The sequence below is a fragment of the Dendropsophus ebraccatus genome, chromosome 6, assembly GCF_027789765.1.
Source record: "Dendropsophus ebraccatus isolate aDenEbr1 chromosome 6, aDenEbr1.pat, whole genome shotgun sequence".
Lineage (NCBI taxonomy): Eukaryota > Metazoa > Chordata > Amphibia > Anura > Hylidae > Dendropsophus > Dendropsophus ebraccatus.
In genome coordinates this window covers 98,619,466-98,638,812 of record NC_091459.1, presented here as the reverse complement: position 1 = coordinate 98,638,812, position 19,347 = coordinate 98,619,466, and the positions used below count along the sequence as shown (strand labels likewise).

The 19,347-nt window shown below is 41.0% G+C and overlaps 1 protein-coding gene across 4 annotated transcripts in view; it reads left to right on the top strand.

Annotated features, from left to right (window-relative positions):
• DOCK10 (dedicator of cytokinesis 10) overlaps window positions 1–19,347 on the top strand; it is a 222,844-nt gene that overhangs the window by 178,132 nt on the left and 25,365 nt on the right. For all 4 annotated transcript variants that reach the window (XM_069975419.1, XM_069975417.1, XM_069975416.1 and 1 more), the window contains exons 36-48: window positions 1,306–1,420; window positions 1,760–1,826; window positions 2,831–2,878; window positions 6,714–6,806; window positions 8,713–8,837; window positions 10,784–10,896; window positions 11,038–11,172; window positions 12,184–12,366; window positions 14,171–14,281; window positions 14,875–15,090; window positions 17,754–17,811; window positions 18,032–18,130; window positions 19,095–19,201. In XM_069975419.1, coding sequence (XP_069831520.1) covers window positions 1,306–1,420; window positions 1,760–1,826; window positions 2,831–2,878; window positions 6,714–6,806; window positions 8,713–8,837; window positions 10,784–10,896; window positions 11,038–11,172; window positions 12,184–12,366; window positions 14,171–14,281; window positions 14,875–15,090; window positions 17,754–17,811; window positions 18,032–18,130; window positions 19,095–19,201 — 1,470 coding nt within the window. The remainder of the gene's footprint in view (window positions 1–1,305; window positions 1,421–1,759; window positions 1,827–2,830; window positions 2,879–6,713; window positions 6,807–8,712; window positions 8,838–10,783; window positions 10,897–11,037; window positions 11,173–12,183; window positions 12,367–14,170; window positions 14,282–14,874; window positions 15,091–17,753; window positions 17,812–18,031; window positions 18,131–19,094; window positions 19,202–19,347) is intronic.

Here is a 19,347-nt window from a genome sequence, read left to right as displayed (position 1 = left end):
GGAGTATGCTGGGAGTTGTTGTCCTACCACACAGAGCCACATAGGAGTATGCTGGGAGTTGTTGTCCTACCACACAGAGCCACATAGGAGTATGCTGGGAGTTGTTGTCCTACCACACAGAGCCACATAGGAGTATGCTGGGAGTTGTTGTCTCACCACACAGAGCCACATAGGAGTATGCTGGGAGTTGTTGTCCTACCACACAGAGCCACATAGGAGTATGCTGGGAGTTGTTGTCTCACCACAGAGAGCCACATAGGAGTATGCTGGGAGTTGTTGTCTCACCACAGAGAGCCACATAGGAGTATGCTGGGAGTTGTTGTCTCACCACAGAGAGCCACATAGAAGTATGCTGGGAGATGTTGTCCTACCACACAGAGCACTAACACACACAGAGCACACACAAACTCCACTAACACACACAGACAGAGATAGTTATACTCACAGTCACACTGCAGTAGTAGTGGAGGATGTCTCTGCCCATGAGGAGAAGCAGGTAGAGAGGAGGATCACACTGCTGGTGTCTCCGTCGGGGGAGGGGGCGGGGTTATGGGCCTCTGTGAGCTGGGAGACGCTGTGGGGGGCGGGGGATGGGGGCCAGGCTGCAGTCACATGTCCGGGGAGAAGAGCTTCCTCGGCTGCTGTGCAGAGGCAGGGGACGGATATATGGCCTCAGGGGGATGCAGGTGGCGCCCCCTTCCTGCCGGGAGTGCACAGCGCCCTGTGCGGCTGCACTGCTCGCACACCCCTAAGGCCGGCCCTGGGCACAACTCTCGAGATAGCATGAACTGCGGACCGCAGCCACTCCCAGTCTCCAACAAGGCAATAATGAGAAAACAATAACCACCTCCAAACACCGAATCGGGTATCCGGGCGCCGGTCAGACTCAACAGTGACCCAAATGGTAAGTATAAAACAACAAAAAATTTATTAATAAGACCCAACACGTTTTGGAACCATACCGTAATGGGCATGGCCACATGCCGTTACAGTAATATAGGAAGTAAAATAGTACATTAGACAAAAAAAAGTAAAAAAAATTCTTAAAGAACATGTTTAACATAAAATGTCTTTTAATTATAGAAAATTGTCTGATGGCACATTGAGGCTATGTTCTGTCTTTCCGGACGGCTTCAAGTAATGATCATGATTATTATTTGCAGCCGTCATTATCAAAAAATTGTCGTCTTTTTGATAGCCTTTCTGAAAGACGGATGCAAAATCCTGTTGTATGAACATAGCCTGAAAGTGCAACTCCATCTGTTTGTAGAAATCATATCTGAGACCCATGTCCTCATTTTACAGATAACCAGGCCACTTTCTCTGATCGGGTCATCCCTTCGATTTGACAAACTTGATCACAGTGAAACCAAATGCCTGCTGATCTGTTTCTTGCATATTATGAAAATGATATCCGAGGGTAAGCCGTAAAGCATGTTATCATGGACTGATATAGGAAGATGCCTAGCGGAGATGAAACAAAATGAAGCACTTCCAAGGCAAATTTTAACATCTTAAGGCCTAGACCACACAACGTCTTTTTTTGACCGTTTGCTTGCCATTTTTTTATGGCCGCCACTTCGCGCCCAAATAACATGCATTATTTGTGGAATAGCATCCTTTGCCACGAAATTGTATGTCAAATAGCAATATAAAGATGTTGTGTGGTTGTGGCCTAATTCACACCAGTGCAATGTTTTGGATATGGATGTAGCCTTTCTCAAGCAGTTAGATGTAACTAATCCTTGTCTCTTTCCAGACACATTGGTCTCATACTGGCAGAGGGCGCCAAACACTGAGATCTATGACTTCTTCAGCATCCTGGAGTAAGTTTATCTTCTCTTGTTACATGGTAATAATATACAATGGATAAAGACAGAACTCCCATTGTAAATGTCATGTATTATTACACTAGATAATTTACAGTCTATAATAATGCAACATATGTCACTGCAGTAATGGACATGTACTTTCACTGAGGCTGATGCATAACGTATAGTGCCATAAACAGGCAAGTAGTTAATAAGAGCCAAGCTTGGCTTCACACATGATGTCATTTTATCTCACAGAAAATTTTGCAGAAAAATCCATTTTTTATATACAGGCTGTGCTTTTTTTTTTTTTTTACCCCATCTGAAAATCCACAGCATTACCACAATCTAATATGTGTGGACCTGGCCATAGAAAGTGGATGGAGATAACCTGCAGTCTTGGGCTGCTTTCACACTGCAGTATTAGGGTCAGTATTTTATAGCCAAAACTACGACTCAGAACAGATAAAAATAAAGGTCAGTTTTTTGACCCACTCAATTTATGTTTTTTTTTTCAGAAGTCATTTTAAATGAGTAAATTATTTATTTTGCCAAATTCAGTGCATTCCATTTGTTACAAAATATTCACAACCTTTATCAGCAAGCACTCGGTGTTACATCTGTAGATATCCCCTGATGTTTTTTGATAAGGCTGCAGTTACATCAGCTGGGTTATAAGGATGGGTTCATGCTGGGTATTCCCATCCATTTTATTACATCTAATTATGACGTACAGAAAAACATGTACTTTTGTATACATTAAAAACTACACACTGCAAACCATATATTTTTTAATAATGTAAGTTATTGGGAAACTGATATGCTAACAGATGGTAAAAATGGAAGCTGCTATATCTAATACAGCAGCATTAGTTTTTACCATCTGTTAACCGCAGTGTGAACCCAGCCTAACTTCTACTGGAACATCTGAGAAGTCTTGATTGTAAATGTTGCTGAATAATGTTCATCGTTACCCATATGGGCTGAGCTCGATTAAAGTCTATTTTCTCCTCTTCCAGAGTGTGCCTGCAGAATTTCCGATACTTGGGGAAGAGAAATATTATAAGGTGGGTATCACATCATTGTATCACTTTCTTACAACAACTATTACATCATAACAAATCGAAAGATGCTATTTTAGTCGCCATGAGTACAAGAGAATCCTAACCAAGGAGCAGTTTTCAGGAAACCTAAACTATGAGAAGATCTATTGATTGGCATGTTTGGCTCAGCATCTAGTTAAAGGGCTTAAGCCTGTCCTCATGCTTTGTGTGGCATTACAGTTCAGTTCCATTCACCTCAATGAAACTGAACTACAAAACTCACAACCAAATTGAGAACAAGAGTGATGTTTTTTCTGGGGGGGGGAGGGTCATGTTTTTTTTCTAAGCCTGAATAGTCTTTTTTTTTTTTTTTTTTTTTTTTAAAGCTGGCTTCACACATGGCAGTTTTTTGTTTTGTTTTTTGAAAATTGTCTCTTCAGTTTTTGTGCCAAAACCAGTGGATTCAAATGGGATCGAAAATATAAAGGAAGTACTTATCTTTCCTGTTGGCTTCTGGCTTTAGTACAAAAACTGAAGTGCCAGTTTAAGAAAAAACTGCTGTGTGAAACCAGCAAAACCTGCTGTGTGTGAAACCAGCATAACCCTCTCTGGCAAGAATGATCAGGTGACATAAGGTTGTGTGACAGCGTAGACATCATTACTATTGGTCATGGCATCTAAGAGGTAAAAATGCTGGTGCCTGTTGCATATAGAGCAGGGCCCTCCAGCTCCCGAGCCCCCTCCTTCTCTGCCTGACATTTTGAAGTACTTTATGGAAAGTATTAAAATGGGTTTTCAGCTTTTGCATAAATATAGCGCAATGACTGTGAAAAATTCATCTTTGCAAAGTAATAAGCTAAAGGGCTTGGACTCCAGACTGATAGATTGCAGGAAATTTCCTGAAGGATTTGTGCAGCCGATACATCACAGAGCTTTGCCTAGACTGGATAAAACTGTATGAACCTCTCAGATGAGAGCACAACAGGACTATATGTTATGTACAGGTTTATAGCCTCCGAAGATAAACTAAAGTAGTGCCATTAATAGACAGCAAGTGTCATGGCCAACACTGGGGCTGGGACAAAAAGTATAATAGAAAGCTGTAGAACTTTTTTTTCATATTAATTTTTTTTTAAGTCTTAAGTAACTGGAAAAAAAAAAGAGGCATGTGAAACAAGCTCATGATATGGAGCATTTATCAAACATCAAATAAAGACAAAAATAAGGGTGGGAAGGGAAGGAGGGGTAGGGAAGACAAAAAAAAAAAGAAAGGGGGGGAGGGGAAAGGGATCTGGGAAAGTGCAATACTCAAATTCCTGATAACCACTTATACAGGCCTCTCCATCTGTCTGACCAGTAACACTAATCCTATATAGAAAATGACAATGCTGGGGCTGTATAATCAGAACAAAAACTAACAGAGCAAAAAAAAAAAAAAAAAAGAAAATACACCGTTAATCCATAAGTAAATGAAGTATATAATAAAAGAGAGAAGAAAAAAAAAAGCAAGAGGCATCTGCTGTCTCGACCACTAGACACATAAATATATCACCCTACTAAGTAGGATCATGTTGTCCCAGTTCAGGAGTGTGGCTGCCTAATAAAGGACAAATATCGGCTAAGGGATGGGAGAGCAGAGAAGTTGTTTATATTCCTCTGAAGCAGCAAACTTCAGTAGAACTTACATTTTACAGTAATAAACGTTTATAAACATAGTGCTCAAAGAGACTCTGTCAATAGGTTTATGGTGTCTTATGTCAGGGTGGCATAAACTAGTGACAGAAGCTGAACAGAATGATATATCACTTACATTGTTCTGTGCAGCTGATCCAGAGATATCATCCAGAATAACATGGACAATAAGTAGTATTCTCCTTTATTTGCTTGGGCCCAGTAGTCCTCATTATTCATGAAACTTCGCCCACCAGCTGCTGATTGGCAGGTATCTATCCATGCTGGGTATAGGCAATTACCTGTCAATCAGGAGCTGGGGAAAGGGTGTGACAAGAATCCTACTCTCCTACATATTAGGAGAACGGCTCAACAGCATGATGTAAGTAATACACCGATCTGTCCAGCATCTGTTCACTATTTCAAGCTGCCCTCATGTAAGGCAGCATAAACCTAGTGACAGATTCCCTTTAAAAACCTTTTGGACTGTCCCATGCACATAGAGGGTTACGGTTCAGAGGATTGGAGCAGTGGAGAAACTGTGTGAATGGGGTTTGTAATTGGACCGCCTGCTTTATGTGCACAGCATACAGATTGAGCACTGTGCACATCACTGTGTGTTTGCATGGAGATCCTTCTTGGAGGGTCAACCCTGATCACAGAAAATCCTTTGTCATCACATAATTGGATGTCATGATAATTCCTTTGAGTGGAAGCCCAAGCTTCGGTACAGGAAATCTGCCTTACATGTCACATGTCCTACTCAGTTCAGTGTAAATAGAATCAGACAAAGTACAATGGACTCTCCGGCATAGACTGGATAAGAAACCTTTGCATTGGTGTAAGTTTGCATCCTTGAATATTTAGATACATAGACAGAATCTGTGATAGTTATTATGATATATAAATCATCCAGAGATTCTGCTGTGGTTGACTCCTCTCTATGGCACTGAACTGTCTGTGATTAATTAAACGGTTATTATTATTATCAATGCTTCATTACTCTCTGAGAAAACAGGAAATATGACAACTAGTAAACCCTGGCCGGATCCCAGTAATCCTCTTTCATTTTAAAATGCGCTTATTTCCTTTTGAAATGTTGGCAATAATCTGCTTGTCACAGTGGCTGCACACAGCATGGTGTCAATGCTGAACATTGACCTACCGTAATCAGTATGTGATGTATGTGTTCCTATCATTTCACTGGTTTTTAAATACATACTGATAACTAGGGGTTATCCAGTGAGGGAAAAGCTTTTATATATTGTTGCAAGTATATAGAAAATAATAAAAAAGCAATGCTCACCTCTCTGTGCTCCCCCAGTGTCCTCCTACGGGTCTCCTGGTCCCCCACTAAATACTCCCATCTCCTTTTCCGAGATGGACTCATCTTAGGGTCCTATTACACAGGCCGACTAGGGCTGACTGGCCGCTCAGCCAATCACCGGGGACCGCAGCACAGGTATCAGGTGTTTGGGCAATTGTTAGCCGTGCATCGCTATTGTACGTAGGCGCCCGGAGATTTTAGGTCCAAACCCAAACCAATGATCAGCCCATGATCATTTTATTGGTTGATTGTTGTTTCTATTAAACAGAGCAATAATTGACCAAATTGACCCAATTCGGACGATTATCGCTCTGTGTAATAGGGCCCTTAGCTATAACAGCCCACTCAGCCAATCATTGGACCGAGATGGGACATTGCTGCAGCCAGTGATTGGCTGAGCAGGTGGGATCATTCAGCAGGGGACCATTCAGCAGGGGAGCATGGAGAGGTGAGCATAGCTTTTTTATTGTTTTCTATATACTTGCAACAATATATAAAAGCTTTTCCCTTGCCAAAGAAGCCCTTTAAAGGTTATCCAGCTTTTATAGCTTGATAATCTATCTTCGGGATAGGCCAGTGCACTGGCTGTAGTCCCGCCCCCAGTGCACCAAACTACCTAATTTACATATTAATTAAACTGCAGATTTAACAAAACAGTGTTGAAAATGAAGGTTAAGAAAATTACCTTCATCCTCAGCATCCCCAGGGCCTTTATTTTCAGAAAGGAATTCGTTTTGTGAATATCCCCTTAGGAAGGGTGTGGGTTATTTTTTACATTCACTTACTGATTGTTGAATCTATTTATGGTCTTCATGCTAAACAGAAAAACTAATAGATTAAAATGCACTTTTATCCATCCAGGAAAATAACAGCGGCTTTCAAACTAGCCCAAGCTACCCTCAACAATGGGACCCTGAAAGGCTCCTCTTCACAAGCCGGTCTTCTGCCGCAGTGGTATGTCCTCTACCCTAATAATATTCATTCTACAATGTTACAAGCAAAACGCACATGAATGAATGTTCCAATATACACATAAACTTGGTCCAGAGTCTTCACATCTGTCTAAATGTTGGTATTGCATAAGGGTACGTTGCCTAGATACCTCGACTTTTTTTACATCTTGTCTTTTTTGAAGGGAGACAGTAATGCAGTATATAAGCAGGAATATATATACAGTTATCACCTAGAAGTGTTAATAAGAGTCGGCTTATGTCCCCTATTATGTATTCCCATGTTAAACCTACATATTAAACCTCATACATTGCACATTCTTGTTCAATGTAGTTCTTCTTTATAGCGCAGATAAGGTTTTATGGCCAATACTATGGCATCTGTAGAATATATAAAACTAGAAAAGAGGGACTAATAAAACTAAACCACAGTGTGAGCTATCTGCAGCTAAGTGGTTAACATAACTGTCTGGATAGGAAATCTAATACATTAGTGTTTCTGGTCATTCCCACACATCTAGCTCTGGACACCTGCTTGTAGGATCTCATTCCCACATTGTAAACTAAGCTCCTGGCACTGAGACAGAGAGACGGCTACACTAGGACACTTGTGTATTGTATCCAAGAAAAGCAAAAAAAAACTATTTATACAGCTGCAATATCTGCATTGTTGCTGGATGGGGAATAGAACAGTAGCTGATAACAATAGGTTCTGTCTGTATTTCTGTCTGTCCATCACATGCATCTGAAATAATTCTCTAATTAGAGCTGTTTTTGGAAGAAAGCTGTCTTATTGCTGGGTCCAGAAGAGTCCGAAGCATTGCAGTTGTACTTTACTGCATTGCTCCATTCAAGAACCTGGTCCCCGCTCAAGCTTGCTTCGGGGTTTCCCGGCACGTCCCACTCAGCCAATTAGTGCGCTGCCCCGCTGCAGCGCACTGATTGGCTGAGCGGGACGTGAAGGCACCGGGAGCCCCGAAGCAAGCCGGAGCGGGCACCAGGTGATGTATACGCTCAGGCGGTGGGGGGGTTAACGGGCCGGACTGCTGACAAACTCGCAGCAGGATGTGCATCCTGCTGCGAGTTTGTCTGCCCATAGACTGTACAGCGCAGGGATACGTAGTGGGTCTAGCTGCGGTTCCGCCCAGTGAGTTCATACCCTTAAGGGCATAAAATGGGAAAAACAAGTATTTACCAAAACATACACATCAGGACAGCTGACTGGTCATTGAGGCTGGGTTCACACTATGTATATTTGAGGCTGTATTTGTGAGGCTGTATAGCAACCAAAACCAGGAGTGGATTGAAAACACAGAAAGGCTCTGTTCACACAATGTTGTAATTGAGTGGATGGCCGCCATTTAATGGCAAATATTTGCTGTTATTTTAAAACAACGGCTGTGGTATTGAAATAATGGCCGTTATTTACTGTTATATGGCGGCCATTCACTCAATTTCAACATTGTGTGAACAGATCCTTTCTGTGTTTTCAATCCACTCCTGGTTTTGGTTGCTATGAGGACCTGACATGAGGACCAAATACTGCCTGAAATATACTGTGTGTGAACCCAGCAAGGTGTATTGTGGAGGGTATTTTCTATGAAGAGTCCAGCACAGGGTCCTGTTAAATAGAAAAAACAACATTTTACCTCCCTCCCTTGCTCCTTCACTGCAGTTACTGTCACGGTGTTTGTCTCCTTAGTATTGGTACTTGGAGCTGCCTATGTAACCAATCAGCAGCCACAACAGTGCCAACACTGAGATAAGGAAGTGGAGTGAAGAATTTCCTCTGGAATATACCCCTTTCGGTGTAAATGCTGACCTAATATCAGGGGTGGTTACCTGCTTAAAGGTTGTCTTTGAATGTCAGTTATAATACTATTATATAGCACAGTCTGTTCTCTTTACAGGATGCAGTCGGCACATGACAGCCATAAACAACCAAGATCTCAAACACTTCCTATAATCCGAGGCAAAAACGCACTTTCTAACCCCAAACTGCTACAGATTATAGAGCTGACTAATTCCATACCAAGTAAGTAAATGAAAACACTATAAAATAATGGCATTGCCTTTTAACCTGTTCATACCAGCTGCACTAATGGTCTACTATGTTATTTACCATAGAGTATAGTGCTTGTACCTTATATTAACCTTATTCTAAATATTTTTTGCACCCTAAGGCTATGTTCACACAACGTAAAACTACTGCTGTAGTTCTCGCCGCAGAACTACGGCCGAAGTTTTGCGGTGTGGAACAATGCCTTATTTGCAATGGGATCCCGGCCGGAGCGTACACACATCGTATACACTCCGGCCGGAATCCCATACGCCGCTGGAAAAAACTGACAGGTCAGTTTTCTGCGGCTGGAATTGCGTGAATTCCGGCCGCAGAAAGACCTGTCAGTTCACACAGTGTGTGCTATGGTAAGCTCTGATGCGGGCGCGCGCTGATGCGCTCGCATCAGAGCTCCGCGGCCGGAAAGATCACCTGGCTAGCACTTAAGTAGTGTCCGAGATGATCCGGCCAGAGACCGGTAGTTCCGTGACCCGGCCGGGGTCACGGAACGGCCGTAGTTTTACGTTGTGTGAACATAGCCTAATACTTATTTTCCCCTCTAGCAAGTTATTTTATTGGTGATCACTGGGGAATAAAAACACAATGTGCAATTTTTATCAGCACAACTTGTATAATTTTAAAGCAGACCTGTCACAAGGTTTTTGGTAGTTTTATTTAGGAAAACTTTTGACAGAACATGCTGTCCTCTGACACTTTAAACTAAATAAACAGTTATATAGGGCTCCTCAGTCTGATCTCATGGACATTTTGCTGTTACAAATTGAGCTCTCCAGTGCAGAGATAGAAGTCTTTTTAAGGTAAACAGCTCCAAAAGCCCAGGAGGCATTCCCCTGTTTACAAAGACCCAGTCTCTTTCCTGCAACACAGTGATTGGCTGAGTGAGCTGTCACTCCCAAAATGTTTTTCTTGGAAGTGGAGGGTCAGCAGTCAGCGGGTGACAGTGGTGACACCACAACAGGACATTGGGGGAGTGCAGACAGGTAAGCATGTTTATTGTTTCATATGGACCAGCAGCAATATATAAAAATGCTTAAAGTGTGCCTGTCAACAGGTACATGTTACAGGGGTAGTTCAGCAAAAATGCCAGAAAATGCCAGACATTTTTAATTTACTTCTGTTAAAAAAATCTTAAGTCTTCCAGTGCTTATCAGCTGCTGTATGTCCTGCAGGAAGTGGTATTCTTTCCAGTCTGGAGAGCAGGAGAGGTTTTGCATGGGGATTTGCTGCTGCTCTGGACAGTTCCTGACATGGACAGAGGTGGCAGCAGAGCACTGTGTCAGACTAATAGGAAAACATTACTTCCTGCAGGACATACAGCAGCTAATAAGTACTGGAAGACTTAAGATTTTTTTTATAGAAGTAAATTACAACTTTCTGGCATTAGTTAATTAATTTTTTTTTTTTTTTTTTTTTGCTGAACTACCTCTTTAACGCTGCACAACCACTTTAATGCCTAGTTTTCCCTTGCACATTTTGGACAAAGTGGACAAGCCTTAGAGGCTGCTGGGTGAAACTTGGTTTGCATAGATGGTTTGCAGAGCGCTGTGCAGGATATTTTATTAGAAAGCATATGTGAAAGGAACATCTAGTAATGTCACTGACGGAGCTGGAGGTGGACAACAACTGACACAAGGATGTTGCAGAAAAGTGGTGGGATGTAAATAGCTGGGCCTTTGCTTTCAGGGGGAACACCCCCTGGGCTTCTGGAGCTATTATTACCATAATAATAAAAGACTTCTATCTCTGCACTGCAAGACTTAATTTCTAACAGAGAGGTATACAAGAAATGAGACTGAAGAGCCCTATACTACCGTCTACTAAGTTTAATTACCTAGGAATTTGTGACAGGTCCACTTTAGGTAACAACGTCAATGTAGTAACTTCATATTATTGTGTTATAGGTAATTCCAATGAAACTGACATAGTGCACCATATTGATTCAGATGCCAATATTGCCACAGAAGTCTGTCTTACTGTACTGGACCTCCTTTGCCTCTTTAACCAAAGCCACCAGGTAGGCGACCTTCAGCAGACTTCAGATCTGTGATCATATTATTAGTGCTTCCAGATACACTTGCTCTGCTGGATGTCATTGTTTATCTAGTCCCAGGTTATACCCAGTTTAAATGGTTTATCATTTGTTTTCTAATCCCAGAAGCTATACCTCTCTGACAGCCAAAGTGTGCTAATGAAGAAAGTGTTTGACACTCATCTCCTGTTCCTGCAAATCAACCAGTCTGTTGCAGCCCTCCGCCATGTATTTGCTGCACTAAGGATGTTCATAAGCAAGGTACTAATTCAGATTACTTGGCAGAAAAATACATAACATCTGCATAACATTCATATCAATTAGTTAGATTCATCAATGTGGTGAGATGTGATTTCTCTGTCTATTATGATAATATTATTCATGAGTTTTTGCTAAGGCTGAATCTTAGCTAATATGGCGGGTGTCTAATCACATGAAATATTCAGTTGAAGATCATTTATTTTCTGGCAGTAGCGCATTGCATTGCATTACAGTTGACCAATACATATATGGCACATAGTATACACATGTGTTGTGAATTTAAAGGGAACCTGTCACCATGCAAATCCAATCTAGCAGCATTATATAGCAAGAAGAGATGAGGAGATTGATATATAGTTTTGTTAAAATATTCAGTATAGCTTACAATGTTTTGATTGAAACCTCAGCCTATTTTGGGCATATGAGTTTAGTAGGCAGAATCTGGGGGCCATCTACTAAAAGGGGACTATACTGAGGACCATACAAGTATACTGTTTGGGGGACTACACTGGTGCCATATACTGACTGGGGGACAGCTACTAAAGGGGGGACTACAGAGGTTGGCCATTTACTAAAGGGGACTACACAATGGGCTGTTTACTATACGGGTGATGCACAGAGCATGCGCCATCTATTATGGAGGGACCTATACAGGGGGCCATCTACTATATAGCAAAGAGGGTGCACTGATATGAGCGAGCTCTTTGCTTTAACCTTAAAAATAAAGTAACCCAGAAGAATATAATTTTTCAAATATGTTGGCTATCATACCCAAGTCAGCTGTGTCTGTGCAGGGAAAGGATTGCTGGGAACGTGTGGTGAGCTGGATACTTGTGTGGGTGCTTTATGGCAGAGTGTGTGATGCAAAGGCTCATGTTATGCAAACACGGCATTGCATTTCATCCCTCAATTCAAGATTTTGTTACATCGGTAGATGCAATAAATCTTTGGTTGTAGCTTAATTCATATCCTTTTTTTTACTAAACCTAATCCAATGTGTTTTCCTTCTAGTTTCCTAATGCATTCTTTCAAGGACAAGCCGACCTTTGTGGCCCCTTCTGCTATGAGGTTCTGAAATGTTGCAATCATCGCTCCCGCTCAACTCAAAATGAGGCCTCGGCTCTTCTCTATTTCTTCATGAGGAAAAATTTTGAGTATAACAAACAAAAGTCTATCGTAAGGTCACACCTGCAGGTACATACCCATTAAACACGATAGGGCCGATTTCCCCTTGCAAACATGCCAGGATCCTGGTGTAATTTATGCCTTACAGGACATGCACCACATTTGTTATGGGTTTTAGATAGTTTTGTGTCTTGCCTGATAAAGCAATGTGGCTTATCCGGGCATGGCTTCAATGAAGGGACATGACCTAAATGTTCCAAAAATTTGTCAAAATTTTGACACAAAATTTGGGTGGAGAGTAAGCCAGTTAATTGGTCTAAACTTAGATAGACAGTCTTCAAATTTCAGATTTATTACAGTCTAATGTTTCAGATAATATTAGTAAATTCTCCCTCTGTGTTAAACACCAAAGAGTTGGATTTTAATACTGAAGCCAACAACTAAATGTTATGCTGAATTGCAGGAGTGACATCAACAAATTTTAAGGTATAAAAGGTTTTGTTCACTGTAACCCCTCAGTATGGGTTATAATAACCACATACATTTTCCAACCATAGTATAAGTGTGTGCACCAGATTGATTAAGCAATAAAAAAATAGTAATTCTCATAATGTCATATAATACATCTACAGTACACCACAGGTGTCAATCAAACTCGCAGCCCTCCAGCTATTGCAAAACTACTATTCCCATCATGCCTGGTAAGCTAAAGCTTTAGCTGTCAGGCATAATGGGAATTATAGTTTTGCCACAGCTGGAGAGCTGCAGTTTGACACCTGTGGTCTACAATCTTTTTTTTTATATAACTGTATTTTTATTGAATAAAATTTTTGCAAATTTTTAGAAGAGACACAACAAAGGAATACAAAACATATATGGAATAATATACAAAACAATAGGACAATAGGGTATCAGTAGTAAAAAACATATCAGGCACGGGTACAAGGTAACAGTGGTAACAATTAGCTCTAACATGATCATAATGGCACCACGTATTGCTACAGAGGAAGGTAGCATATAAGAGCAATGCAACAGCTGTCAGCAGAAGAGAAATTACTGTTACTCACGGCTCAGGTAGGGGGTTGTATCCTTACTGTAGCCCAATAAAGAAACCCTTTGACACACATACAACACAGAGAGACTGACACAAGACTCAATACAAAGGAGGTGGAGAAAGGGAGGGGAGGTGGGGAAAGGGAAGGGAGGGGGGGTGGGGGAGACGGAGAAGCTAGGGTCTGCTGTCAGAAGAGGAGGTCATGTCAAAGGCATCCCACGGAGACCATGTGGATTCAAATTTATCAATGGCATTATTAAGGGAAGCAGTAAGCTTTTCTAGGGAGCGCAACTCCCGAATTCTGGTAAGCAAACATGGTCGGGAAGGAGGGGACGTCTGTTTCCATGCCCGAGCAATCAAGGACTTGGCCGCCGTTAGGACAGTGAGTAATAACTTTGCCTGCCGTTTCCGGATGGTCTTCGGGAACAAATTCAACAGACAAAGTCCTGGGTCCCTATCAATGGTGGTGCCCAAGACTGTCGAGGCCACCCCACAAACCTCCACCCAAAATGGACGTATAAGAGGGCAGTCCCAAAATATATGGAGGAGCGACCCCACACCACCTGAACACCTCCAACAGAGTGGAGGGATGGTATTATTTAGCTTATGGAGGAGTTCCGGTGTATGGTACCATAGCATTAACAGCTTATAGTGGTCTACAATCTTATCTGTATAATATAGTAAAACTCTTTGATATATGTTATACCTATATTTGTAACTGAAGGTAATTTTGCCCCTTTTCTATATGTAACATAAAACAACCGATAAGGGATACAGATGCACTATACATAACCAGTCTCCATGTTGTTTCCCGTCCAGCTTATCAAGGCGGTGAGTCAGCTGATCGCTGATGCGGGCATTGGTGGCTCACGATTCCAGCATTCCCTTGCAATTATTAACAATTTTGCCAATGGAGACAAACAGATGAAGGTAATGGGTAAAACTTTATAGCATATCTAGAAAAGACAACACAATAACAAAAAATGTATGGGATGTTTTTCTAAATAGTCCTCTGTCCATTAATATTCCAACACTATACGTAAAAAGAGCTATACAGATATCTGTAAGGCGTTTAGAAACAATATCTACCAAGTCACATCTGTATTCATGTCCATATGGTACAGTATTCTATGTTTTTATGTGTATTATATGTATATTTGTATGTATATGTATTATAAGATTTTAAAAATATATTCCACTTAGTATATCGGATCGGTGGTTAAAGAGGTAGAAAGGATTAATAGATATATTAATAGCTGTAACCAGGAGTCAGACCATTGCTTTTTCCCATGTATAGATAGATATTGAATATGGAATATTGAATATGAATGATGTTGCTACTTCATTCATATAAGGTTAATGATGATTGATGATACTACATTCATCACACATGCATCCAAGGATTTTGGTGGTTGGTGCCATCCAACACACTTTTCTGTGCACATGTTATGATTAGTAGTAAACCATCCACCTGATTTCTTAGATAAAATACACCAAGTAAAACACTTGTTCTTTCTCCACAGAATACACTATTTCCAGCAGAGGTGAAGGATCTGACCAAGCGGATCAGAACAGTATTAATGGCAACGGCACAGATGAAGGAGCATGAGAAGGATCCAGAGATGTTGGTGGACCTTCAGTACAGCTTGGCAAACTCATATGCCAGCACTCCAGAGCTACGGAGAACCTGGTTGGAGAGCATGGCCAAAATCCATGCTAGAAATGGGGACTTATCTGAGGTAATGCACCCCTTGTCTTCTATACCATTTCCTTTTTATTCAGTGCTGTAGTGTCTGTGACTTCCTAGTTGTACATAGACATAATACACCATGCACAGCAGTCTATGACCCATATGGCTAATAGTTACAATGAGTTGAGAGAAGGGCATGGCTGGGCACTTCTTTCACCTGGATGCTACCTATAAAGCCTGTATTCTGCAGCACTTGTCCCCACTGGTTTTAGTATTCTCAGTGACTTGTCAAAAGTTAAAATGTGAACATTATATTCATTATTATCTGTGTGTTTTGATCTGGAAACAAAAACTAGAGTTTGATACATTATGGTTATTTCTGCATATGGCTTCGGATGACAAAGTCCCCATGACGTAGCATCCTCCTCTTGCACTGACGTCCATGGTGTACTACATGCTTCTTATGCACTTCATCAGTTGTCAGTTACATAAAGAGGAAAACTTCATAATAATACAACCCAGAAATGAAATCCTAAGGCTGGAATAAGCCATTGTCTAGACACAGCACAGCAACTGCATCCAGTCTCTGTGGTGAAGACCTTTAAGCAGATGGTTTTGGTTAAGCAGAATACAGAGGTCTTGGCTTCTAAGATAAACTTTTCATTTCACTGCCGAGAAAATGGAATATGTGAAATTCGTGGCTGATGTGTGTTCTTCTATCAGTCTCTGCAGATGTGCACAGTCACTAGTCAGTTGTCATACATCCATGAGAAGTCTTGTATCTCAGGCTGCATTCACATGTGTCGGGAAGTTGTCCGTGCTCACGGATCCGTGTGCACGGACAATTTTACAGCCCACTGCTTTCTATTGGGCTATTCAGACGTTCCGTGATTTCATGGATCTGTGATCCGTTCCGTTTTAAAATAGGGCATGTCTTTACTCGGAACAGAAGCACGGAACGGATTGCCCATAGAAATCAATGAGATCCGTGTTTTTCACGGATGTACACGGATGTGACATCCATCTTCATCCGTGAAAAACACGGATGCGATGCAATCAATGTAATTTAAAATGCTGTAAAACAGATCCATGAAAAAAATGGACACGGATGCAAAACGGATGAAAAACTGACTGTTTTGCACGGATCACGGAGGTAGCTACCAGACCGCAATCACAGACCGGGAAAATCACTGAATGTGTGAATGCAGCCTCAGTCCCTCGACTTTAATGGAGGCCAGGAACACAAGTCATGGGTAACACATGTATCCATGGCGTCATACATTTATCCATATTATAGTTCGGGCAGGTACAGACCTGTACAACAACACCCATAGAGCTGGATGGACATTTGATGGTTTTGATTTTTTTTCATGGAAACATTTATAGGTTTTTAAACTAATTGTATTAATTTTCTTTACTTACTGACCTGTATATTACCTTACACCTATATATTAGTGCTGTACAAATACAATGGTAGAACTACTGGATGATACCTAGCCATTGTACTCTGAACAGCAGTGCTTCTCAATTCCAGTCCTCATGGCCCTCAGCAGGTCATGTTTTGAGGATATTCCATACAGAACACCTGTAATAATACCTTACGCACTGAGAATAAATATATGAATAAATCCTCAATACCTGACCTCTTGGTGGCCGTAAGTACATGAATTGGGGAGCACTACCATACATTATACATGATATGAGGAGAAGTGGCTACATACAGGCCAAGGCCATTCCCTAGAGGGGTGATCAAATGGTCTAAATAATATCTTAAACTGCCCCTCCTACTATGCCCCAACCTTTTTTTAAGTGGCAGTAGTGGAATAAAATTATTAAAAATCCTAAATGTTTGCACAAATAAGGCTTGTGCAAATATTACTTTTGTATGCCAGAAAACTGCCATACATGCCATGATACATTCTCCCAATAAACATAGCATATAGCTCCACATCCGCAGAATACATTCTTTATAGATAACTTGCTGCTATTGCATCTAGCGCCTCTACAAAAACTAGCAAGCCTATTTAAGTATATAATAAAGTAGCACTGTATACCTTACTAGTTTGGCAGTGTGTCTAAACTGACCATTTGTGTTCCACTTTCCAATATTGTGGCAGAAGTATCTTCATTTAGGAAGAGCATTCCACCCAGTGCGTTTCAACGTAACCTTACAGTATGTTTTCGTCAATTCCTGACGAAGGTGTAAGGTTACGCTGAAATGCGTTGGATGGAATTTTGATCCTGTCAAGATATTATACAGTAACCTAGTGATGTCACTTAGAACACTAACAGAAGGTTACAGCTCGTAGTAGCCATGCTCCCATCATAACATTCTTCTACCACAATATTGGAAAGTGGAACTCGAATGATTTAGACACACTGCAAAACTAGTAAGCTAAACAGTGCTACTATATTATATACTTAAATGGGTTTGTAATACTGGAGTTTATGTAGATGTACTAAATGCAATAGTAACAAGTTATCTATATACAATTCCCAGGGAGGTACGGGACCTCCCCTTAATAGCATCATAAGCAGCAGACTCCAGATTGCCTTAAAAACACTGTGTAGAAGTGCCTTAACCCCTAAAGGGGTGAAGTGTGAGAATCTAGGATACATTCTTTGTTTTCATTGTTGAATAGATGATAAAAATGATGTTGCGGATGTTTACAGAGTGCATTCAATGATGGCTGTGTGTTTGTGTCCTTGCAGGCGGCCATGTGTTACGTCCATATTGCTGCATTAATTGCAGAGTATTTAAAAAGGAAAGGTAAGACGTCACTGAGAATATGAAGGATCCTCAATAAAGTGTTTCCTAATAATAAAATGGACAATGTTGCTTGACTGGGGTTAGGTAACACATTGTTCTTTATATTAACACCTGCCTTGTATTAACTTGTATAACTAGCAGTGTGTCTATGCTGTTTGCATGCTCTAACATTTCCCTGTGGTCACAATACTAAAGTTTTTTAAAAACTGCTGTACTATAGGTTACTGGAAAGGTGAAGTCAGTCAGGCCTCAAGCATGATGCTGGAAGAAGAGATTTGCTCTGACTATAACCATTTACTAATCTCCACCGGTGCAAAAAGTGAGTTCTCTAACATTGCATGTGATGTACCCAGTCAGGTCACCAGGCATCTTATCATCAGGCAACTTTTTGCAATGACTGCATGATTCTGGTTTGTTTGGCTTGTTGTATATTAACCAGATGAGGCACGGACAGATGCTACTTCTCATCTATTTTTTTTTTTTTTGTTTGTTTTTGAAACCATTCCATGCCAGGAGTGTGCATGTCAGTTTATATGTTTTTTATATTATCTAATACACACCCAATTTTGGTTTTGGCCGGTGCAGTAAAAAATGGTAACTAAACTGCACTCTGTAAGAGCAGCCTTAATCCCTTTAAAAGGGTTGTTCTATCGGGAAAACTCTAAATGCAATATTAGGCCAAAGTGGATTTGCTAATTTGAATGGGCCCCATGTAACTAAAGTGCAGTGTACAGAATCCTTACACCGGAACACTACTATAAAGCCCATGGTTAACACCACTCAGTTCTACAAAGACAAGTAAAGCAGCTTAACAATACATGAACCTGCTGCAAACAGCAGTAGAGCTCTCAGCTGTCTGAGCTCAGTTCTTCTGTCATTCCCATAGTTTTAAATGGAGCGGGAGGATTCATGCTGGAATAGTGGGCAACTGAAACTCTTCTTGCTGCAGTCATGTGGATGACATGAAACGGAGTTCTAGCGACTCCTAGATTGGTGGGGTGTCCATACAGTAGAGCTCCCCACAATCATGCATTCATCACTTTATTCTATGAATAGGTAATAAGTGTATTTCATTGGAAAACCTCTTAAACATTCCTATTAAAGAACTCAAGCTTTCCCTTCAAATGGCTACTTAAAGTAAACTACAGGTTACATTAAACTACACAGAAAAATGCAGATAAAGCACTTATGAGCTTGTACTTATCAGTGTAAAACCTCCTTTCCCATCATGTCCATGTCAGTCACACTGAGGGAGATAGCTAAGATTATGGCTTTATTGACAGGTCTATTTTCCATGGGGTGGCCAGCCTTTCAGAGTATCACTCCAAACATCAAGGAAGAAGGGGCAATGAAAGAAGACTCGGGGATGCAGGACACCCCATACAATGAGGTAACAAAGGAACCTTGCAGCAACAAAGCATTTATTGTGCCACGGATTAAGTTACATTGTTTACAATTTTCCTCTTCTGTGACTTAAATCATTGGGGTCTACTGTTTAGTCTTTGTCTCCCTAAAGCAAATATGTTATTAATGCCT